Source organism: Crocodylus porosus, unplaced genomic scaffold (genome assembly GCF_001723895.1).
Source record: "Crocodylus porosus isolate Cpor-Errol unplaced genomic scaffold, CroPor_comp1, whole genome shotgun sequence".
NCBI lineage: Eukaryota > Metazoa > Chordata > Crocodylia > Crocodylidae > Crocodylus > Crocodylus porosus.
This window is the reverse complement of record NW_017728943.1, coordinates 85,095,421-85,120,070: the sequence shown is the minus strand read 5'-3', so window position 1 is coordinate 85,120,070 and position 24,650 is coordinate 85,095,421. Positions and strand designations below refer to the sequence as shown.

The following is a 24,650-nucleotide window of genomic DNA, read 5'->3' as shown; positions in this document are numbered from 1 at the left end:
GCAGCCGCGGGATGCCGGGGACTGGCAAGACTTCTCCGGCTTCCAGGCGCCCTCGGGCAGCGGCGCCGAGCCGGCCGGAGGCGGGCCCGGCGACCTGGCGGCCCGGCTGTCCCTGTGCTTCGAGCCACCGGCCCGGGGTAGCGGCAGCGCCGACAGCCGCCCCCCGCCGCTGAGCGAGCCCAGCTCCCTGCGCCACGACGAGTGAGTGCGCGTGCGCGTGAGCGGCCGGGTCTCCCCACCCCCAGCACGTTTGGTTCCTTCCGCGTGGGCTGAGCTGGGGCGGGAGGAGCTCGGGCGCCCCCATGCGGGGTGGGGGGGACGGGACCACCGCCCAGGAGTCCACCATGCTGGGGGGAGCAGGGCAGAGGACCTGCCCCAGGGGATGCTTCCCTGCGCCTCACCCGGGGTGCAGGGGCAGGCCGCAGGGGGGCTTCTCTGGAAAGGCCCTGAGCCAGGTAAGACCCCTGGCTCAGGGCACCTCTCTCCCTTCCCCCTCCTTCCCTTGCCTGCTGCTGTCCCCGGTTTGAGGAGGCTCAGCTGGGGGCTGCTGTGGCGGGCGGGTTCATCCTCGCAGCCCACTGCCCCCCTGGTTTTCCCTACCAACCCATGAGCTGGCACAGAGTGGGTGAAACCTACCTGCTGCTGTCTCTCACTGAGAGGGGTGGAGCGGCTCTGGAGCCTCCTGCTGTGCCCGGGGGGCAGCAACGGCAGCAGCAGCGGGCAGGGGAGGTGTGAATGGAGGGGTGGGAAGGGAGTGCAGAGGGGAGATCATTGCCTGCTTGTGACACTCCATAAAAGTGCCTGGACCCTGCTCCTGCAGCGCAGTCTGCCCCCTTGGGTACAGCAGTGAGGCTGGGAGCCAGGGTACTGCCACCCCATCACTTGTCCCGCACCCACCTTTACAAAATCCTGGTTTCCCACTACCTGGATGTGGGAGCTTTACTCCACAGTAGGGCGGTGCACTGCAGGCCCAGTCCTCCTTGCCACTAGGTGAAGTCATTTGGGTACTTGTTCAGTGCAACACGTGTCCACACTCTAGAGGGGGAGTGGGGGAAACAAACCCATAATGAATTTGTGTCAGCTTCTGACTTCTTAAGGCTTGGCCACAGTGCCACAACTGCAGATGCTTCCTCAGCCTGATGAAGGGTATTTGTACCCGAAAGCTTGCTAAGAAGACTTTTTCCAACTATTTGAGCTGGTCTAATAAAAAGTACTTGATGTACCCAAAGCACCTTGTCTGGCACTGAGGTGTAGGCATTTGTCTTGTTTGAAGGTTTTCTTACTGTATTATATTTTCCAAAAGAGAATGCGTCTTTTCTTAAGGGGGAAATACTTTCTTAAGCTCCAAATAGCTTCTTTAATATTTATTTAACTTATTTCAAAAACTCAAATCTCTGCCTTTCAGGTGAAACTAAATAGGGAAAGTTTAAGGCAGAAAGCAATACATTTAAAGTTGTGTGGCAAATGAGTTTGTAACTGTACTTTGTAAATTTTGTTCCCACAACATAATATTTGCTTCACTGCAGTGCTGTTCAGCGTTGAATTGTAACATTGTTTTAAATTGCACAGTCTTCACATAAGGCTTTTCTGTACTGCCAGAAGGTTGCAATGTTTTTATTACCCAGGTGGGTAATTAACCTGTGTGAACTATACCAGGATATACACAGTGAGGAAAAAGCACTCAAGTATTTTTATTTCATGGTAATCTCACCCATCTGCAGGCACCTGAAATTCAATCTCTAAGTTTTACATCGAGTCCCATCACCTAGCTATGGATGTTTTGGGGGGGGGTTCTTCTTTTTTATCTGCATGGTTCACACATATAAGTTATCCTAGGGTAAAAATGAAAGTTTTAGTTCTAAAGACAAAGCCTCTTACAAAAATGATTTTTGTCTTGAGTGTTTGTAGTCAGCACTTGCTAATTCCTGCTTTGCAAGTTCTGGCAGCAAGGCAAATTGGAGTAAAATAGAGAGGAAATGAAAAAGGTAAAATAGCCATCACTGGTAAAATTCAGCCAGACAAAGGGAGAACTTGCCTACACTGCAAACAGCTTTTGATTATGTTTATGTAACTAGTGATGCATGCTTTTTTTTTTTTTTTTTTTTATCTTCCCCTCCCTTTTTTTTCAAAATGTTCCTGATGTACACACACAAGCAAATTACTTGTCTCTTTGGAAAAAAGAAAGATGTATAAACAAAGCTGAACTTGAAGGTTTTATTTCTTTAACTTTAAAACACAAAAAAAATTGGTCACAATATTTTTTGGGATATGTGGAGGCAGGAAATGTACTTATTGACAGAGACCTCAGCAAAAGATATTCTTTTATCTTAATATCAGTTGTTTTTCATTTTGATGTCTGCAGATTTGTTCTTTCATTCTTATATATAGGATTTGGAATGCTTTGACTGATAATTACGGTAATGTCATGCCAGTTGACTGGAAATCCTCCCACACCAGAACTTTGCATTTGCCAACATTAAATCTTGCAGAAAAAGGGGTAAGTTCTGACTGGCTAACATCTTTTCAGCAACAAAACAGAAGAGGTTGTAATTTGCATTAAAAGTGTTGGTTTTCTGAAACCCTTATAATCTTTTTATTTTTCATGCTTACACTGTCATTAGCAGTAAGTTCCCCTTTAATTTTTTTCAAACAATGATATATTTCTGCTTCCCAGCTTCAGAACCTTGTCAGTAAGTTGACCAGCCAACAAATGGACCAATTTGCATAAGAAAAGGAGCATGGGAAAAGGCAGTATTGAACTGTGAAAGTGGTTTTGTTTCATTTAAAAACATTCTTCTCTGTTGTGTATTGAGTTCTATCTGAATCCTTTTGGGAGTATTCCTATGCTTTGGTAAATTTAGCATGAACTTTTTCCCACCAAGGTCTGATTCTCCAGCCAGATAAGTACAAGTAAAACTCTGCACTGGTGGATCCAATTGTAGGATCCAAGTCCAAATATATTGTAGTCAGTTCTTTATGAAGCAGAGAATTCAGCAACATTTTCCTCTTATTATTCAACAAATAAAATAGTTGCCTTGGAGAAAAATGAGAAGAGTAGGGGGAAAAATTAGCTAAAGAACATAAAGAAGCCTAAATGTGCCCCTTATTTTATAGCAATGTTCCTCAACCTTTTTAGACTCAGGATATCCCTTGGAAAATGTGAGCTCACAACTTTTGTGACTTTTTGGCAATGGAAAAATAATCATTCATTTCTGTTGCAAAGGACTCCGAAAGACCACAGCAGGTTAGAATGTTTTTGACACTCCCATTTGCAATCTCTGCGTTTATCTTGTGAATCATATAAGTGCTTGCATACCTAACAGTACAGCACTGCATCCTTGGAAAGATCTCCTAGCACTCGAGGGTATTGTGGTACCCAGGTTAAGAATCATTGCTTGATAGTCTACTGAAATTAAAAAATACAGCTGAGGAACAAAACCAGGACAAGTTCCTCAGGTATTCTGACTCCAAGAAACTGGACTCTGAGCCAGCATTCTTCATGTAAAACGCATGAGAAAAGGAGGACAATTTTGAGCTCTGTCATGCTTTTGATTAAATGAGGTAAAAGTGAATCCACTCCACAGGAAGCAATTGGTGGGAAGAGTCAGGATAGAAAGGTAAAACTGAAAGAAACATTTATAGGGTCCCAGGGGTAAAGTGGCAATATCAGGCAGCACTGCCTGGCAGCTGTCTCTTTTATGTTTGGCTTCTGTTATGTGTGTTTATTTATTTGGACATAGTTATCTTGGTTTATTTTGAGAGTTCATTCAGCTGCTCTGAATGGGTTTATAATAATTACATCTTTGCAATCAAAATATCAATGAGTATGTCAGTGTCTTTATTGCAGGAGACGCAGACTTTATGAAAGAGACTCTTTTACTTGGATGATTCCTGTCTCGGAGTGTATCTTGAAAGTGGGATGTTGAGGGAGAATTGTCACCTGACCCTAGTTTCCTGAGATCCCCTCTCTCTGTAACAAAAGAAGGGGAAGCTGACCTGTTCTTTGAGAAACTAAAATTCCTAATCCATTATCAGAAGGATGCCTGATATCATCTTGCATAAGATGAAAAGCATCCCAAGACTCCAAGGTGGAGCTTCTTGTAATAGACCACTAGGAATTTCATAGTGATGTCTCTTCAATTAAACCTGTGTTGAGGAAGAAAGAAGAGTAGAAACATCTTCCTTCCACCCTGGCTTTTCATGTGTGGTACTGTGCAAGTAAGCAGAAATCAGCTATTCCTTGCTATACGTGTTTGGTGATTGAGTCTTCACTGCCTAAATCTGTATCCATAGAGTTCCAGAGCTGAGTGTTTCTGGACTGAGAAATATATTAAGATGTGACTGGGCAGTAGCTGAAAAGAATATACAGCATTGAGGCACCACCATGCACAAATTACTGGTCTTGTGGTTTGGTGTTTAAGAAAAGTTATGCCTTCTTCTCCAGGAGATGCAGAAGCCATTTGAGATTTTGCTATCAGAAATTAAGATTACATTATTTCAGATTAAGGAGACCTATTATATATGACAAAAATGGTTGCATCCAGAATTGATGCCCTCAGCATTGCAGTATACAAGATAAGTCTGAGGACCTTTCACATCCAAACAACACCTTTTGTGGTCAATTGGAAGCTAATTTTATAAAGAGGACACAAGACATTTGCCTGTTAAGCCTATTCTTCAAAGATCAGCAGTATCAGTGTTCTGAATAATGATGGGTACCTTCTTGTATGCCTGTGAGCACAAAGTAGATCAGTATTTAGGAGTTGCCCGTATCCTCAGCATGGGATATTCTGTGTGGGTCTGAATTTCTAAGTCTTGCACCTTTAAAACCTGTTAAGTTTGCTTATTTGGAGTGTGGAAAGAAGTTGAGCAGATGCCTTCTGTAAAATGCAAAATGGACAAATTCCATAAATTCTGGAGGGACTGAAGGTGCCTTCCAGAATTAATCTCTAAATTGCATTGTAATTTGATTTGGACAGGGAATCATTTTGTTTTTAAATGTGAATTTGTTTTATTATATACTAATGGCCTGATCTGAATCTTGAAAGAACAGAAATTCTTTTGCTGCCTGACAGAAAGTTGGGACAGTGATTCTCCTTTTTCAGTGACAGTTGGCAGGGTTCTCAAGAAGATTGTATATTTGTGTCCACCTGTCACAAGTATGTTGAGAATTGCAGTGAACAGCATAGGGGTTTGGGCACATGTTTATCACAAGATACTTCACAGATGATAGATTTTACAAAAGCACTTGAAGGTAGTTTTGGAAGGATTTGACAAAATACGTACTGACAATAGCAATGCAGGCGTGGCAAAAATTTGAATTGATCTAAAGTGTAAAAAGTACCCTGACATTGCACATTCAGTGAGATGGTAGATCTTTTTTTGTACCAGCATGACAAATGCTGAATGCCCAGAGGTTGAACAAGTGGCTATAATTGACATGTTGAATTCAAAATTTTCACAATTTTTTAAAAGACCTGTGTTGCTGAATTGCCAACTGATACTTACGTACATTTGGCACATTCAGGTTCATTTGACTGAAACATTTTAATAGGATGCTAAAAAAGCAAATCATTTCAAAGTATATCAGTATCTTAAGGCAAAATTGTAGACCTAACAGATTGGTAGCTAGGGGAATCAGAGGATTTGATTATTGTGGGGTTTTTGTTTTACTTACTGAGTTGCAAGCTATTCAAAGGATGTATTTTTTATGTATTTGAGGGATAAATGCTTACATAATTATTTCCATGATATATATGGTATATTTTCATTTAATAAAACATACAGGGTGTGTTTCCAGGAAAAAAAAAAAAAAAAGATTTTGTTTTTGGGAAATGTACTGGTAACTGTTGCTTATATCAAAAGTCTGATGTCTTTCAATATATAAATATCACTGATCTTGCAACAATGTTATTTTATAACAGATTCTAGTTTTATCAGACTTTTGTATGGCTTTCTTGTTCATTACTTTGATGTCTTCCATTTGAAAGAGTAGAGAACAATTACAAATGATGGACTTAACACTGCCTTTTCTACAAATGTTTGTATGGCATCCAGTGGGTGGCATGTGAGTGGCTTCATTGCTAAGTTATGTACTTTTTAGCATGTTGAGAAAACAAAGAATGCTTATGTGTTTGTCCAAAGTAAATGTTGATTATATTGATAAAATATGTTTCCTTTGTAATTTTATTTTAATTTTTATTGAGGTTTAATTGGGCTTTAAGTACTTAAAAGCAAGAATCTAATTCATGTTCATTATTTAATATTAGAGACTTTTTATAATTTAATTTCAGCCCCCACCCCCTTTTTCTTTGTGGTTTTAGGTAAATGACGGTTTGAACCTTGATTTGTCAGATGATGAAGAACTGAGGGAGCAGCTAGATATGCATTCTATCATAGTGTCCTGCATCAATGATGAGCCGCTTTTCACAGCAGAACAGGTAAAGTATCCAGTGTTACTACTGTGTGTGAGCTCTTAAAGACATACCTATTTGTTTAATGGATGCTGAAAAGATTTGGATGTAAACTGATTGAATGCTTTATAGTTACATAAGGTTGCATGAGGGACTGTAGCATTCTTCAAAGTTTGAGAGGAAAATAATATATTTTGTTCTGTCAGCTTTAGAATCTCATTTTACAGTAATTGAAATGCTCATTGCTTCTAGTGCCTTAGTTTTCTCCATCAAAGTCCATCAGAAATCCAAAGGAGGAAGAGTATATAGAAAGAAATGTGTCTAAATTAAGTGTGTGGCATACGGGTATATAAGAAAACAGATAGTTTTATTTTCAAATATCTTGGAATTAACGTATAATGTGTGGCTTTCAAAAACAGTACAGTAGAACAATAATTTTTTTGTGTATATGTGGAAGGAAGATGGAAGTTAGGACTTCAGTGTTGCATAATATTAGAGTGGAACAGCAGCACTCTGCTCTTATTACATTTGAGAACGGCCTGTTGTTTAAAAGACTTCTACACAATTTAAAATCCACATGCTTATTTGTACTGTCTTGAAAATTGCTGTGCCTCTTAAAGATGATGGGTAGGGTAATGACTACTTCTGTGAATCGTACTTCAGAGAAATTCTGTTCTTGGTGCACACGTGCCCCATGTGCATAAAATTGGATTCTATTTTGAATAGTGGTATCCACCTGGGCTCTTATGAGGATATAAGTGGGCAGCCCAGACTCCATCACAGACCTCGCTGGCCTTCTGTGATTGTGAGACAGATATTGAAGAGCTTCAGGCCTCTAAGAGAGGGAATAGCTATCACTGCAGTGTATTCTATTTTGTGGTGAATTCTTGTTAGATTAATTACTTAATGGCAAAAAGAAAAGTTTAGACAGAAGCAACCAGGGAAGCCAAAACACAGATAGGGTTTCTGTCATCCTCCTCCTATACTAGACCCCCAGGTACAAAAGTTCAAAATGACTTCAGGGTTTAAGCTCTGTCTCCTGTCCTTACAAGAGCAGTGGCCATCACCATTTGTCATTCCAGGTGCCATTTTGACAAGGGTCACATATCTGAGTGTTGCCTCCATGCTGCATCTCCCTTGCCCCGGCTGGGCAGCAACAGAGGCGCAGCTTGTGGGGTGGAGGTGGTGCCTGCTGCTGCATGAACCCTGGGAGGGTGGAGGGTGATGTGTGTTCCTGGACCTGCAGCCGCAACTTTTCCCAGCGCTTGGGTGGAGGAGGGGCGTTCAGCTAGGGCTGTGAGTGGTGGTGCGGGGCTGAGAGCAGAGCTAAGGTGAAATTTGGGGCAACTACAACCTCTTCCCAGTGCCGATGGAGCCCACTCCAAGCCCAGCCCCCAGTGAGAAGTGCCCCATGCAGTACTGGCTTCGGCTACGCCCACCCGGCAGCTGCAGCCTGCCCTGAGCACAGATCTGGGAGCACATACCCTACTCCCCCGCCTCACGCCCCCGCCCTCCCAGGGTGCAAGCAGCGGGGAACCGACTTGCCAGCTGGAGGCAGCTCTTCACACTGCCAGCTCTGCTCTGTGCCGCGCTGTGGCTGCACGCAGCATGGGCATTTATCGCCCAAATTATCGGTCCCACAGGGCTGATATAGACAGTCTTCTTCATATCAGTACTGTTCTGATATCGGACTGATGTATCGGTGCACCACCTTTCTTTTTTTTTTTACCTGGAACCTTATCTTAAAGCAAGGAAATTTTAAAGTACGTATATTTGGGAAACACTATTTGGCAACTAGGATTTTGACCTAGAAAAACTAGATTCGTGGAAGCCTGGTAATGGGGAGTATAATAGGAGAGGCACCCGGGATTGCTGTCACTCCCCACTCTTGGCCACCCCTATCCTGTCATACTGCTATTCCAGCGTCCCAGGGTCTTTCCTGCCATGCCTTGTTGTTAAAGTAAGGAGGGAAGGCTGCCCTCTGAAGCTGGGGAGCCTAAGTGCTCACTCTCTTGCACTTGCTCTCTTTCACTCTGTATTGTCTAGCTGTATGTACCGTAAAGGCTAAATTTGTGACCTCCAGCAGCCCCCATAATCACGACCATGCCTCACGGATCTTATGCAATGTCAGCTTTAGGAGGCTTCTCACTTAATTAACACTAAATCAGGCACCGCCTGCAAACACCTTTTGGGGTTTTGACTATTCCTCACCCCCAACCCCTTTTTCTCTAGCTGGGCTCTATCTGCCACAGGCCCACTCTGCCAGGACCCAGCTTAGGAGCTCCAGCCCTCTCCAGTTTCCATCCTGTCTCTGTCATCTGCCCTGTCTGGGGCAGGGGTTCTAGCCCTGGTTGCACCTCAAGGTTTCCTCTGCACTTCCCTAGCAGCCACACTCCCTGTCCTCCCAATGAAGTCCAACAAAATTTGCAGGCTTCTGCCTTACCTAAATATTTAATAATAAAAAAGAACTCTCCCCCCTACCCCCTCGGGAAACCCTGTACCTCCGGGTCAATGCTTACTAAAAAAAATTGCAAACAAAAAGAGAACACTACCTGTTTAAGGGCACATCACTCACTCCAAGTATCTCTGACTGGGCTGTGCTGCTGCTGCCAGTATTTCCTTCTGGACTTTCAACTTCCCAGCCACTAGAGTTCCCAGCAGTCTGCAATATAAGAGACTCCCATGTACCCACACAACCCCCCAGAGTTCCTGCTCCCCAGCTGGGCAGACCTCTCTCTTCTTCGCATCCCCCTTTTCCTAGCTTCCAACCTGGAAGTTGGAGAATGTCCACAGAAGAACAATAAAAATAACTGAGAGGCTGGAGAGAGAGACTTGCATAGAAAAAATAAGGTAGCAATAAAATTAGTTTTACTGTATGTGATCAAGGGGCAGCATAACCCTCTGTATATATATTTTGAAGCATAAAAATATCAGGAACTAAAATAATTATTTATGATGGTACTAAATGGCTTAATTTGAGGAAATGGGATGAAATTAAGAAATAAAATTTATACTGAATATCAGGAAAGGGAGTTAAAGCTCATTCTTGAAGATTATCTACCAATGAAGATGCATAGGTCTTTGTATAACTACACAGATTCATCCTTTTAATATTTAGTCATGAAACTGAACATATTCATCTTGTACACTTTTTGTGAGAAGGCCAAATAAAATAGTCTCATTTTCTATTTATATTCTAATTTTGCATTAATAAGCCTAAATTCAGTGTCAGAATTGACTTTGCTGTGCAACACTAAACTGTGCTTATAGAAAAATATATCTAAAACTAGAAAACCTTACAAATATAAAAAGATAAGCTAGAATGTACTAACAGTGTAAGTCATTTTGTTTCACTTTTTATCCCAAGTATGTGTATATGTATGTGCATTTCTCTTTTTTTGTAAAGGTGATTGAAGAAATAGAGGAAATGATGCAGGAATCGCCTGACCCAGATGATGATGAAACACCCACTCAGTCAGACCGGCTATCCATGCTTTCTCAGGAAATTCAAACACTCAAGAGGTCCAGTACAAATAACAGTTATGAAGAGAGTAAGAAACCCTGGTTTAATATCCTGCCTTTATACTTTAACTTTTTGAATATATTTAATCAATTAAAACAAATTTCCGCTTGTAAATTGAATCTGCATTTAAAAATATTACTAATAAAACCTGAAATTGAATAAAATCTAGAATAAAACAAAAATATAATTTATATAAAGAAAAAATTATAAGGCTCATCAAGCATATCCATTTAATATTGAATGGAAAACTTTGCTGTGAAAATATTTAATGTTTTGATATCCTGGATTTGGCTCTTTATAGGAAATGTGAAAAGGCAGCTATCCCTGTTAAAGTTTATTAAGAACTGCAAACAGTGATAATTGACTGTTGAGGCTACTGGATGTACTTTGCATTTCCAGAGATGAATTAATGTTCAAAAAGCATTAAAGGAAAAAAAGTAGACTCTTCTGTTTCAGTGACTGTAGCGTTTGCATTTTAGTATAAGCCAGAGCAGAAACGGAAGAAAAAAATGTTTTTTCTACATAGGCATAATGAGCTTGACTAGTTTTAATTTTTGTGCGGGGTTATTCTGATAGTTTTCACCTTTTACTTTCATAAGCTAAGTACAGACATTCAAAAAGCTCAAAGTGGAAGTGGTCTAAATTTTGCACTTTAAGTGCCCAAAATTAGGTCAGGAGCAAATGGAACAGATGGTTGCCCTTGCAGTGAGGGAGGGGAGTATGCATGCTGCCTGCAGTGGCCTTGGCTAGCAGGTTCAAGGTGCTCCTGCATGCTTACCAGTAGACTGCCTCCACTCCCATGCCCCTGCCACCACTGCTGATGGAAGCTCCTGCTGCATGACCCCCCAAGCTGTGCTGACTCAGGTCTAAGGTAGCTGTCAGGGGGGCTGGTGGGGAGGGCAGGACAGGGGCGAGGTGCACCCAGTGACCTAGGGCTGTCCCCCACTGGCCCAGCCCAGCATGGCAGCCAGACACACCATCCAAGCCTGTCTACAGACAGGGCCTGGTGCTGGGCAGTTCCTGGGCTGGTAGAGGCACTAAAACAGTGGCAGGCATGGCTGGGAAATGCATATGGCTGCAAGTGTGCAGGGCTGGGGCTGTCATTGATGCACACCCCCAGGGGTGGGGCAGGAGCAAAGCAATGGGCTCCAGCTCCAAGGATACCAAGCCATTCCATGCAGACAGTGCTCTGCTGCTACCTGCTTTGTAGCACTGCCTGGGCAGCCAGCTCTGTTCTGCTGTACCCTGCCACTTGCCTGGTGAGGTGCCCGGCAGGGTGGGAGTTCGGGCCTCAGTGTGCCACTCCCTGAGGACCCCCTCAGAGCAGCCCTGCTGGCCCTAGGCATGGGGCAAGGGCAGGGGCTGTGTCCAGCACTACATGGGGCAGCAACTGCTGCAGAGGAATTCCTCACCCCCAAGTTGCTCTCCATGTCAGTGGCCCACGAAATGGGCAGTCTTGGAAATGGCCAGGTGAATGGTGGGGCAGGGCACAGCTGGCTGCCTAGGCAGCCTTGTGGGGCAGGCAGCAGTAGAGTTCTGTCCTCACAAGTCGGCTCAGCATCTTTGGAGCTGGGTCCCATTGCTTTGCCCTTGTCCCTGGAGTCCTGGCTCCACACACCCACAACCCACTGCACTTCCCAGCCATGCCTGCCCCTCTCTCAATGACTCTACCAGCCCAGAAGCTTCCCAGTACCTGGGCCCTGCCTGGCATGTCACAGGGTCGTGTGTGGGTGCAGCCAGGCTCAGACACACGCAATGCACTGGTCTAACCTAAACTGATTAAGTCTGATGCCATGATGATTCATAGCTACCTTAGACTGGGATCCCCCATTTTTAAGCCAGTCTGTGCTCCCTGAACTTCCATACAGTTATGGGTTTTGATCGATTTCCAATCATTTATACTGGTTTATGTGTATAGACCTACCAAACTCATGGACCCCAGCAACCAGTTACATGGGTGTAATGTGGCTGGGGCCCCCAGTTTCATGGCCATATCATACCTGGGGCAGCCATTTTGAAGGTGGAGCGAGGCGCCCCCCCCACCCCAACACCTCTAATTGGCTGAGGGGTACTGCAATTCCCACCCCTCCCAGGCATGGATTGAAAGCCCTAGCTGGAGCTGCCTGCCTTGTTAATTCACTAATTCTCACCCTCTTCAAAGGGTGGCTGGCAAAAATTACACAGTAAACAAACAATTTAGGTTTGGCAATTAAACAGCTCCCGTACCCAACTGAATTGTAAAGCAATCTACCTGGCTAAAATAAAGCAACAGAGACAATGAATTTTAAAAATACCAAGTGTCAGTGTTATTAAAAAGGAAAACCAGTACTATACTAACACCAACTAGATATACTTTATTAAGTCAGCACTTAAATTAAACTATACACAGAAAGACCTTGCGAAAATAAAGGTATACTATGCACAACATGAACTGGAAGGAATATCAGGTATATACAGTTTGTTACAGGACATTAACAAGAGCATACTACTGAACCTATGCTAACCTTGAGAGAGACTGTTCAGGAATTAAACATAACCATGCTGCACCCAACTGCTTTTGAGAGGGACACTGCCTGCTTCTGTAGGATGAATGCTCATTTGTAGGCATAGATGGCATGCTCAGCATCTACTGAGTTTGTTGGGATGCTGAGACGGTGCAGGTACAGGTGGAGTACAGTGCGTACAGGTGGAGAAGCTGGTCACAGGCAGAGTCCCACAGTTCAGGCACACTCACAGGCATCTGGCAGTCCTGTGCAGTTTGTCAGTGGCACGCTTACCATCATGGTCTGTTCCCAACGCAGGATTGCTTTCAGAGGTTTAGGGTCCCACCTCAGCAGAAATATCTGACTTGGGTCCAAAATGCAAACAGCACATAGGATGGGGCAGCTGATTTTCTGAACCATGGTGGAAGGGATGGATTGTACCTGTAATAGCAGTAAAACTCAACCAATATCTGGAATGGCTCCCATCTCCATGGTTTTCCTGAGGACAACTTGACAGTTTTTGTGATGCCCTGTCTTCCATCCAGCTGATCAAGTTCATCAGTTTGTTGTATGCCCAATGGATCACATGCTGCCTGCCTTCAAACCATGTCAGGAGCTCCATGAACCCAGTGTCGTTCTCAGCAACAAATGTCACTTGATCCTGAAGGTCAGCTCACCCCAAGAGATACCAGTGCTTGAGCAGGCACTGAGTTGGGTACAATGTCCAGCTTCTCGCTCATGGACTGCTAGTAATACTGCATGTGTTTGGTGTGGTAATGGGCCGCGCTGAACCACAAGTTCCACGGCTGAGGACAGGCTCCAGTGGCAGGAACACAGTAGCATGTGGGCCCCCATGTGGACTGGTAATGGAGTCCCCATAGCAGATCTTAGATCTTGGACAGTACTTGGAGGCTTTTTTGGAGGAGGACAACTGGCTGCACACTTCTGGGAACTATGTGCACCAGATATCACCTACTAGAAAGTGAATGTGCGCATTGCAGGTGACATGAACAGCATTGGGCAGCATTCTTTCGAGCATGTCGGAGAAGGCTTTGCACATGTACATGGCACTGTTGAAGAGGAAGCCTGAAACCTGGTTAAAGTCAATGCCATATTGCAAAGTACCTTCACTATGGCTTGAGACACGGTGGAAAAATTGTCTGAGGTGAGGACTGGCTCGGTCTGAAATACAAGGAGGTCCCTGTCAGGCCAGCTCCCTGGTGCAAATACAGCAGCAGGTTTTCCTAGGGGTCGGTGGATTCATCAGCCACAACAGAAAAGGACTTGTACTCTGACAGGGCAGCCTTTGTGGACTCAGTATGCAAAGTGATGACTGCAGGGAGATAATCCTGTCGTAGCTTGTTAGCACACGGAAAGCTGCCAGTATTGGCACCTTTTTTTTTCAGGTAGTCCCTCAACTTCAGGTGATCCAGCTTCTCCAGAAAGATATTCACTGCTGCAAATGCCTCCATAAGGAAAAATGCTGCCTCTTGCCTTGCCAGCCTGCTTGCTGCCTGTTGTCTCCAGCTGGGTGTAGACTAAATGAGCACTGTGTGTGTACAACACTTTAAATCGGTTAAATGCTTTTGCACCACCTTTTGCTTTTGCATGCCAGTGTTTGCATGCCTCGGCAGTGTATTGTGCGTTAATTCCAGCGGCTGTAAGAAATTCAGTGGTGTAAAATTAAATGACTTGGGGCACAGCAAACTAAAATCCCCCCCCGCCACTGCTGCCTGCCTGAGCTGCACAGGGCCCCAGTACTTCCCTCCGTGGCTGCGGTACCCCCAGGACCGCCTGAGCCAGGTGCCTATGGGCAAGTGCCTCTTGGGGGTGGGGGGGCCACTGCTGCCATGGAGGTAAGCACCTGCCCCACCCTGCAGCCCAGGGGCTGTTCTGCCCACCAACAGCTTGCACTCTCCTCCCCACCAAAGAGGCAGGTAAGTCATCAGGGTGTGTGTACAACACGGGGGGTTAATTAGCCCTAAATTGAAGCAGTGTTTTTTAAAACCCACCGCTTCAATTTAGGGCCCCTGTTTTGTATGCACACACCCTTCTTGAAGAGAAAGGGCATGGTTGTTTGCTGCTGCTTTTGACTGTCAACCTCTGCAACAACTTTCTTCTTCATGTGCATCTCTGACTCCAGGTGCCAATTGATGGTGCCTTGCCTAGTTATATCCAGGGCCAGGTTGCAGGTGATGCAGAAGAGTTTGTCAACATCTGCACGTAGGGTACCTGCAGGATACTACTTGGCATGGTCTGCCACTGACACATACTTGGCAGTCTTTGGCTTCTTTGCATTCATGCCTGTTCTTTGTCAGGCATGAGCAAGTGGGCATGCTGCAGCAGCATGCTTGCAAGCATTTTTAAAGCCCTCTGTGCTTCCTAGGCTGACCCCCAACTGGTTTCTGGACAGTCCACTTCAGCTGTCATCCTCCTCCCCTCCACCCCTCCCAAATCCCACGTCAAAAGAAGGGGACTTTTGACCAACTTTTCCCTGCTCCCCTCCTCTCCCCCTCACCTTCTGGAGACAGAGACGGGGACTCCCCTCCCCCCAGCTTCAGGAGGTGGGCAGTCTGCCTTTTTTTCTTCTTTGCTCCCTTCCCCTTCCCCCTACCCTTCGAGGAGACAACTTTTTTTAATATAGCTGGTTCCTTACGCTTTTTCATGGGGAACTGGCTATTTCATGGGAGATGGAAGTTGTGTAATTGGCAATGAAATCATGCATTTGGTAGTTTCTTGTTTATGTGTAATAACTATACCTGGCCATAGACTCATGAGTGCCCCCAGCTGCCTTCTGCCTATTATAGGGGATGGGGGAATTATTTCTTCCCTCCTGAGGTAGAAATAGATGTGTGAAAACAGTCAGATTTCCTCCAAAGATTACTCAGTTTTAAGATACAGGAGGCCAGTAGCTTCCAGCATTAGAAATACCAAGCACATATCAGGAATGCTGTTACATTACCCTTCTCTGGTCTTGATTGGCCCCAGGATCTCCTTTACTCAACAGATCTCATCTTGCCTTTCAGAACTAAATAGTTATAGTGTGTCTGTTTTGGATAACTGTTGTCCTAATACTGCAGTACTCAATTCCTACAAGAAGACTAGGGCTAGGGACAGAAGTTACACACAAACTGGTTTAAGTGATCAGAATCTGGTTTAAATCTGTAACAGAACAGAAGCGCAGTGCACATAAACCAGTTTCAAAACAGCTGAAACTGGCTTAAGATAAACCTGGTTGAATGTAGTATCAGATTTAACTGATTTAGGTCAAACTGGTTTATGAAACTTCTCATCCAGACCACTTCCTGGTTCAAGTTAAATTAGAGCCCTGGACTGGGCTGTGCTGTCTGTTCCAGAGAGCAGGGTTGGCCCTGCCCCTCCGCTATCTAGCTGGAGCAGTGAGGGCTGTCTGATACGGGGGTAGGGGCAGGAAACCTGGCTGGGGATGGCAGCTGGATCTGTGTGGGGAGGGGTAGGTCCTGCCAGACTATTCCCTTTGAAGCTGGGGCAGGGAGAGGGTAACAGCCTGAGAGGGACTGCTGGCAGATAGGGGGCTGGCAGGAGACCGGCAGACTCCATCCCATTCCACCTCTGGCAGAGACTGAGTCAGGCAAGCAGTTGATCAAGGGAGAGGGTTTAATTCTCCTCAGCTCCCCCAGGCCATGGTCCCCCATGAAGAGGCTGGGGAGCCAGGGCTGGAAGTTGCCTGCCACCTGTGAGCACAGGGCCCAGCCCTGCAGGACCAAACTGAGAGGTGGGGAAGTGTTGGCAAAGATCTGGCACAATTATCGCATGTATGTGCTAGAAGCGGAGCTAAGAGAACAGGAGAGGGTCCCAGACTGCTTGGGCTGGTGTGAACAAAGAAAGCAGAAAGCTACATTTACATTATAAAGCAGAACCTGTAAAAGGTGAGAGACTGGAGTACCTAAGAAGAGATGCAAGACACTGAATGCATGAGAAACCTGCCAAAGGTGATATAGGCGACAAACATACTAATGTCAAGGCACTCAAGAGGGAGAAGCGTACCTGTAAAAGCCCAAGTAGAAATGGGGCCTGTGGGATCTCCATTCCAACACCTAAGACCACCTGCTGATTCCCCAAGAAGGACTTCCTGAATACCTGGCTGTAAGGAGACATTCTGCCCTCGAGATTGCATAAGACGTATGCAAGGCTCTCTCTTGTCTTTTTGGTTTATTACATTCCTTTTTAAGTTAGGCTAAGTTGTGTGTGCTCTCGCTGTGTTTTACTGGGCTGTATTTTAATGAGTGAAGATTTTTGGTTCTTTGTTACGTGCTTGAGGTTGCAAATTGCTTTGTTCAATACATGCTTACTTCAGAGAGAGGACTATTCTTGTTCAAGCTTTAATTAATTCAGTGCCACTGCCTTTTTCCCACACCCTCGGTTTGGCAGGGGTTACCCTCCCACAAGCGGGAGGGGGCAGAAGCCTGGCAGGCACTGCACCCCACCTAGGCAGACCCAGCCAGGGAGGGGATTTAAACCCTCCACCCTCCAGGTGCTAGCTCAGGGCTGGGGCCTGGCCATGCCCCCTCTGCTTGAGCAGGGAGTGGGGAAAAGTCTTGGAGCTTCAGTCCCCCTCCTTTGGCAGTGGCTGACAGGCTGAGAGGCATGCTCTGGCACCCCTCCCTGGCTTCTGGCCTGAGCCACTGTAGGCTGCATTTCCTGAATCAATAGTGAATGTCTGTTTACTTGTTTCTCAGTTTAATTTCTACAGCTTAGACTAACCTGCAAAGACTAAATTGATTCAACCTCAGACTTTTTGACTGTCTGTACTTAGCATAGAAGGGAACTTAGAAAATGGTGAAACAGAAATAGAAGTTAAGCAACGGGAAAAAACTAATATACATATATTTGTATCAGAATTATAGTACATACAGTATAATGAGTTTTGTGAATTACAAAAACCTGTTTTACTGCATATATTGGGCATAGCACTAAAACAGTGTGTCGCAGAACTTCATTATCTCCTTGTTGCCATTTATGTCATCCACAGGATTTGACCAAGGCAGCACTGATTTTTTACTTCAACAATTGGATATACTGAAGCAACAATTTTTCAGGCACTAAAAGACCACATCATAAACAAGAACCTGTGCTGCAAGGGGCTGCAGGCCACATGCCAAATATTTAGAATGATTAAAATATTCTAAACAGCTTTAAATGGGAAATTTAAATAGGTTTAAAGCTTTGAATAGCTTTAGGCTATCTATGTTGCTGCAAGCTTTCCAAACTAGTTTTAGGCTTAATCTACTCTGAGGACTTGAATGTTACCCTCTGGTTCCTTGCCAGTGTGGAAAATATACCTACTCTGTTGCTGATGCTTCCCTGTTAGCAAAGGAATAAAGAAATTCTAGTTCCAATAAAATTGTCTACTTTGGTGACTTAAGAAATTAAGTCACATTTTCACTCTACTTTCTTCTACTTGTGGGAGTTATTACATTCTCCTTATAAGCCTAATTGCATTTTTCAGTATCTATCCGTAGTTCTTAATACTCTGTCTACTTTAAAATAACTTTATAACACAATCTATAGTATTAACTGGCCCTCGTTTTATACAATGATACCCATTTCATTAAGGACATGGCTGCTAACAGATGTGGGGAAAAAACAAAACAGTGCTTTCCAGAAGAGGAAGGGCATTAGTTCAACCCAGCTCCCCAGTGTCTGTATAGACCATGTGCTTCAGCAAGGCTTTTTGGCACTTCTGTCTAATAGCTGATTCAGTCTAGATGGGTAGGCTAAAAGGCTAGTTTAAAAATGTGCATGTGGGCTGTTTACAAAAGTGAAAAAAACAAACAAACAACGCTTTACTTTTTAAGTTTGGTGTGCCCCTGTGTGAGCACAGCATATGCCAGGAAGAGGCATTGCTTTAGTGTAACCCAGCTCTTCCAACATCTGTGTAGATCATGTACTTCAGTGGAGCTTTTTTGCACTTTTATCTAATAGTTGATTGAATCAGCTGTTAAATACAGCTATTATATAATTGAATTGAATCAGCTATTTGATAAAAACACCAAAAAGCCAAAATGAAGTGCATGAGTTGTACAGACCTTGGGCAAGCTGGGTCAAACTTAATGCATTGCCTCTTCTGGGCATGAGCTGCACTCACACAGGGGTGCACCAAGCTTAAAGTAACCTCTCCTCTTTATTTCACTAGCTTTTTAGCCTACCCAGCCCCCAAATGCCAGTTTAAAAGATGGGCTTTGTGGTACATGTAGGTAGCTAAGAAAGCCCAGTTCAATGAAGTTGAGGGATCTTAAGGTAAGTAAATTCAGGGGCTGAAAGCAGCCCATAAAAACATCCTTTCATCGCCATCCTTGCTTATAAAGTCCACACAAGCTCTAGTTTGAACACTTCTGTTAATTCTTTTTTGCCACACTTACAATCTAGGCCACTCAGAATCTAATATCAAACTTCTTAGATAAAAGCTGTTATGTTGTGAATCACTTTCTCGTGTATGCTTTCTCTGGCTTCTTTTTTTTTGTCTCATTTGAATGTGTCAGTTAGCTAGTCTTTATTCAGTCCCTCATTTAAAAAATACATGGTCATACATTCTGCCACAATAGACAAAACAGAAAAGCTGAATGTTGGTGTGTGTAGTAGTCTTATTTAATATACCACATCCTGTTTTTTTACTAACTACTACATGACCAGGGAATCACATTGGAGGGAATTGTAAAGGAAATTTGTACTCCCCTTTAGAGAAAGTCCTTCAAAGTAGATGGGTAATTGACCAAAACTACTTTCTAAAACTTGCCTTCAGGAAGCAAACAGTTAAATGACACCATCTACTTTTGACATCTGCAAACCTAACAAAACCTTGTTCACTGGTAACAAACACTTTTCCCAGTCTTAAAATAATCTGCACAGACATGTTCTCAATACCAGTAATTAGGGAGAATTTTATCAACCAGTAGAACTTGTATAGTTTCTTCATCATAACAGGCCTGCAATCTGAGGACTCCAGAAATGACTAAGGTTGTTATACCATAATCTTTTTAATGATTTTCCCCTTCTTCCCTTGCAAATCTTAGGCACAAGCTCATAGTTAACACAATTGTCAGTATTGAGAGAGATACTCTTGGGCAGAGGCCTTACTGTGCTTTTCTTAGAGACAGCTGTCTCCCTAGAATTTGCAGATTATTTTTTACTCTTTATAAATGTTGTAGGTATCAAAAGTTGTGGCTATTTCTTCAGTTCTGTATTCCAAGGACGTAAAAAAAATCATGGTGTACTTTGATATTCCCAATAGCACAATGGATTTTCTTTTTTGTAGTTTAAAAATGAAGGGGGTTTTGGATTTGAAAGTGCAACTACCTACAATGACTTACAAATCCTTTTATTAGTTATTTTCATGTGCCTAGAGTTTGACAGATGACTTTTTAGGTATTATGACTTTTCATTTCCTATTTTAATTCTTTTTCAATAGGAGTAAAACGACTGTCTGTTGCTGAATTAAATGAACTGCTCGAAGAAATTGAGACTGCCATTAAGGATTATTCTGAGGAGCTCGTACAGCAGTTGGCTCTACGAGATGAGCTAGAGTTTGAGAAAGAAGTGAAAAATAGTTTTATTTCTGTTCTCATTGAAGTACAAAACAAACAGCGAGAGCACAAGGAATCAGTGAAGAAGAAAAAGAAGCTGAAAAATGGTAGCCCTCAAAATGGCAAACAAGAAAAAGGGCATATGCCTGGAACAGTAAGAATAACTTTTTATCTACTTGCAAAGTGATGCATGCAAAACTGCACTTCTTTATGTGCTTAATGTCATACATTCATCCAGTGAGGAAGTAATAGCTCTACCACTTATATCAAGTGCATGGTGCAAATTTTCCCCATATTTCAAACATAGGGAAGGCCAGGGTCTTCCTGTCATGACACATTTCCTTTTGTAATTCCTGCCTGCCAAATTTTAACTTTTCCTAGCCTCTGAACAGAAACTTTTGTTTTTCACACTCAGAGTTGGAATCAAGAATGCACTTCTCAGAAGTGGTCATTATTCATACCTCTTTTTCTGCTTCATTTTACTAAAGCCAAGGGTCTATAAATTTTGATTGTACATACTGCATCATTGTTAGCCATGCAGGAAAGGAAGTACAATATGCCCAGCCTCTGGCACAGATCTTTGAGAACTCCTGGTGCTCTGGTATAGTGCTGGAAGAAGGCCAGTGTGGTGCCTATCTTCAAGAAAGGGAGGAAAGTGGATCCGGCAAACTATAGGCCCATCAGCCCAACCTCTTTCCCGGGGAAGGTCTTAGAAAAGTTTATTAAAGAGGCCATCCTTAATGGACTGGCCGACGCCAACATCCGGAGGGACAGCCAGCATGGGTTTGTTGCGGGTAGGTCTTGCTTGACCAATCTTGTTTTCTTCTATGACCAGGTGACCTATCACCTGGACAAAGGAGAAGAGATTGATGTCAGAACCTGATGGTGTTTAACACTGAAAAATACAAGGTTTTCCACTTTGGGAGGAAAAACCTGCAGCATCCTTATAGGCTCTGCAGTGCTATGCTGGCTAGCACTATGGAAGAAAGAGACTTGGGGGTCGTCATTGATCACAAGATGAACATGAGCCTGCAATGTGATGCTGCGGCTAGTAAAGTGACCAAAACATTGGCTTGCATCCACAGATGCTTCTCAAGCAAATCCTGGGACGTCATTCTCCCCTTGTACTCGGCCTTGGCGAGGCCACAGCTGGAGTACTGCATCCAGTTTTGGGCCCCACAATTCAAAAAGGATGTGGAGAAGCTCAAGAGAGTCCAGAGAAGAGCCACACTCATGATCAGAGGTCAGGAACACCGACCTTACGATGCCAGGCTGAGAGCTATGGTGTTTTTTAGCCTGGAAAAGCGCAGGCTCAGGGGTGATCTGATGGCCACCTATAAGTTTATTAGGGGTGACCACCAGGATCTGGGGGAACGTTATAAACTACTGCAAGACCGTTTCAGGCTGGACATAAGGAAGAATTTCTTTACTGTCCGAGCCCCCAAGGTCTGGAATAGCCTGCCAGTGGAAGTGGTTCAAGCACCTACATTGAACACCTTCAAGAAAAAAATGGATGCTTATCTTGCTGGGATCCTATGACCCCAGCTGACTTCCTGCCTTCAGGCAGGGAGCTAGACTCAATGATCTTCCAAGGTCCTTTCCAGCCCTAATGTCTGTGAAATCTATGCCTGTTCAGATTATGGTTAATTGATGAATGGAGTCCATGTCCAGAAACTATGAAAGAAATCAAGAAATATAGATTCTGTGCTTATCCCAGTAAAATTCCTAGGATCCTGAATGGGAGTAAAATCAGTCTGAAAGTAAATGGTACAAATTTACAAAGACAAATTTGTCCCTATAATAATATCCACTTAGGTCTTTTTAAGTTAGATTAGGTAGAGTATTAGAAAATAAAAGGGGAAAAACATATTGGGAGGAAATTAGAGAAGGTTATCTAATAGCCATTTTCGGTATTCGAAACAGTGAATACAGATTTCACAGTATGATATTACCAAACTCTTTGATCTGATAATAACAGAAGTATGTTTTTCCCTATACTTGTCAGTTGCATACTGTAATGGTTGTTAATGACCAAGCAGAAAAGGGGTATGTAGAATACTTTGCAGTAGTTGTCAGTACAAAGCAACAAAAATTGAATTTAAAAAGAAATATTAATTTTGAAATAAAAAGGATTTCTACAACTAAAAGTTGATAAGCAAAGCTGACACTTAAAGATATGCTTAGATAGTTTACATGATTGTCTAAATACCATATTTGTTTTTTGACTCGAAACAAGTAGAATCATGCTATGCTGGGGAAACAGTTGTTTGATAGATTTTCTTAGCATATCCCTTTTGATATTTCCTTTACTTTTTGATAATCCTAACTAGCAGTATTTCTTTATTTTTGCCAATCTCACTGTCTGCATAGCATATCTGAGCATACCAGATAAGAAAATACAGTGAACAGTGGGTATTTAATTGATGATTAGGAGATGTATAAATTTAATACATTGATAATTGCCTGTGAAGGGCAACTGTTCAGTCCACATTAAAAATAAAATAAAGCACCAACCTGCCTCCATAAAAACTTTGATTAATATTTAAAATCTGTATATAATTTATATATTTAAAAATCAAAGTTTCCTCAGGCATCTTTTACCCTAGATGAAAAGACAACATTCTCTGTGAATACTCTGAAAGCCATTAAAAAGTCAATACTAAATTGTTACCACAATTAGCATCACATTGAGGCAGCTTTCATTAGCATTTTCATTCTGATGCTGCTGTGTAGTGGTGGTTGCCAAATACTGATTTTATATGGCAGTCAGAATAGAAACAAAAAAGGAAGTGATGATTAAAAAGTAAAAGAAAGAGGGAGGTACAGGAAGTAAGATATAAACCTAATACATGAAATTTATATCAGGCCCTCAACTGCCGTAATATTTTGTTTGCTGTCTAACTTTATATTTTGTACAGATAGATAGCAAACCCCTTTAACTGCTGGGGTGATACATAGTTTCAAAACAGCCCAGTTTTCATCTACTGTTCATTAAAGCTGTAAAGAACAGGGCATCTGACACTCGGGGCCATCCCTTGGTGGGGCAAATTGGGGTGACTTCTCTGGGCCCTGTGCTTTGGGGGGCTCCATGCAGCCAGGCCAGGTTTGCGTCCCACTGCTCACCACCTCTCCACCCCCCTGCCACCGCATCCAGGTCCTGCACAGGCTGATTTGCCCTGGGCCCGGCACCCTGCTATGGTCATCTCTGCTTATACTGGTGCACTGACAAGGGTGGCCAACCAGCAGCATGGGTATCACAAGTGGTATGGGCAGCCCTTGTGTGGCACACAGCAGATTGAGGAGGTGACAGGCAGCATACAGAGGCAGACTGGGCAGGGAGCAGAAGCCAAAGCAGCGGATCAATAAAGGGGTCAGAGTAGCAGTTAGGGAGGGTGAGGCTAATTTGTAGTACCTGCCAAAAATGTTGGCTCATACTGACCTAACACAAAGCTATGCACTTGTGAGTTCTTTTACTGTTGGATAAATTAGTCCTTTTCCTTTGAGGGATCTGTTAATCTTTCAGTGATCAGAAAATGCTCAAGTGTAATTAGCATAGGCATGTCTCTAGAATGTAAATGGTGTTCCCTAAGCACAAGTTAAATACATAAATCTAGTCTTGTGGGGTTCATCTTTGGGGATGAGATACAACAACTGAGCAGCAAGCAAAATAATTTGAAAGTCTCTAGAGAGTTAATGCAGGTGACTTGAGTGTATTCTAGAAAAATATGGCGCCTCATTCTCAGATGATTATTTTCGTGGATGTGTCTGGATATGCAGTTGCAGAGCACATTTCACTCTGTGATAACCTGTAATATTAGTACAGTAAAAGCTCTGTTATCCAGCATCGCCTGGGAATGAGGGATGCTGGATAACAAAATATGCTGGTTAATTGAGCAGCCTAAGCAGGCGTCCTTGCCTGTTCGGGTTGTCGCTTCTCCCACTGCATCTGGGGCATCGCCGCCCCTCCCACAGCATCGCTGACCCTCCTGCAGCCCCGCAAGACAGGGAGGCAGGCCCTGTGCAGCCGGCTATGCCCTGTGCCACAGGCTGCTTTCCCCCGGGCTGTGGAGGCTCGGGGAAACTGGAAGTGCCATTGTGGGCACTTACGGTTTCACTTAACCTTACAAGCCGGCATGCCGGTTAATAGAGCATGCCAGCTTGTAAGGTGCCGGATAACAGAGCTTTTACTGTATGAGGTTTTTCTTTGTTCTAATACATTTTGTTTGACTAGAGAAGATATACTTTGTCTCTTAAGCAGATGGTTACTTGCCACTTTTCAGTATTTTTTAGTTATTATTTTAAGAATAAGAAGCCCTTTCTAATTTGAATTTCTAATCAGTTAGTACCTCAGTGTTCAAAATGGCTGATTCTTGCCTCTGCTATACCAGCAGCCATTTGTTGCATTCACTCTGACACAGCTATCCATTAGTTTCAAAAAGGTTATCTCTCAGTGATGCTTTGCCTCTAAATTTTTACTTCTGAATTCTCTGCCATCGTAGAAAGAAGTTGAGGCATTGGATGTTCAGTCACATTTTCAAAAACGTGTATTGCATTTTGAAGGAACTCTTATTCTCTGCATTTTAGAATGCTCTTGTGATGTTATCTGTAAGTCATCTTGCCCTCTACCCACCGTTTGCTATCTCCCAAATGACCTTCCAGTTAGGGGGTA

At 43.4% G+C, this 24,650-nt stretch overlaps 1 protein-coding gene across 1 annotated transcript in view; it reads left to right on the top strand.

Annotated features, from left to right (window-relative positions):
* The window catches only part of FEZ2 (fasciculation and elongation protein zeta 2), a 61,041-nt gene that overhangs the window by 8,299 nt on the left and 28,092 nt on the right, over positions 1-24,650 (top strand). Inside the window, exons 3-7 of the mRNA XM_019548603.1 lie at positions 5-201; positions 2,389-2,497; positions 6,324-6,440; positions 9,820-9,964; positions 19,867-20,135. Coding sequence (XP_019404148.1) covers positions 5-201; positions 2,389-2,497; positions 6,324-6,440; positions 9,820-9,964; positions 19,867-20,135 — 837 coding nt within the window. The remainder of the gene's footprint in view (positions 1-4; positions 202-2,388; positions 2,498-6,323; positions 6,441-9,819; positions 9,965-19,866; positions 20,136-24,650) is intronic.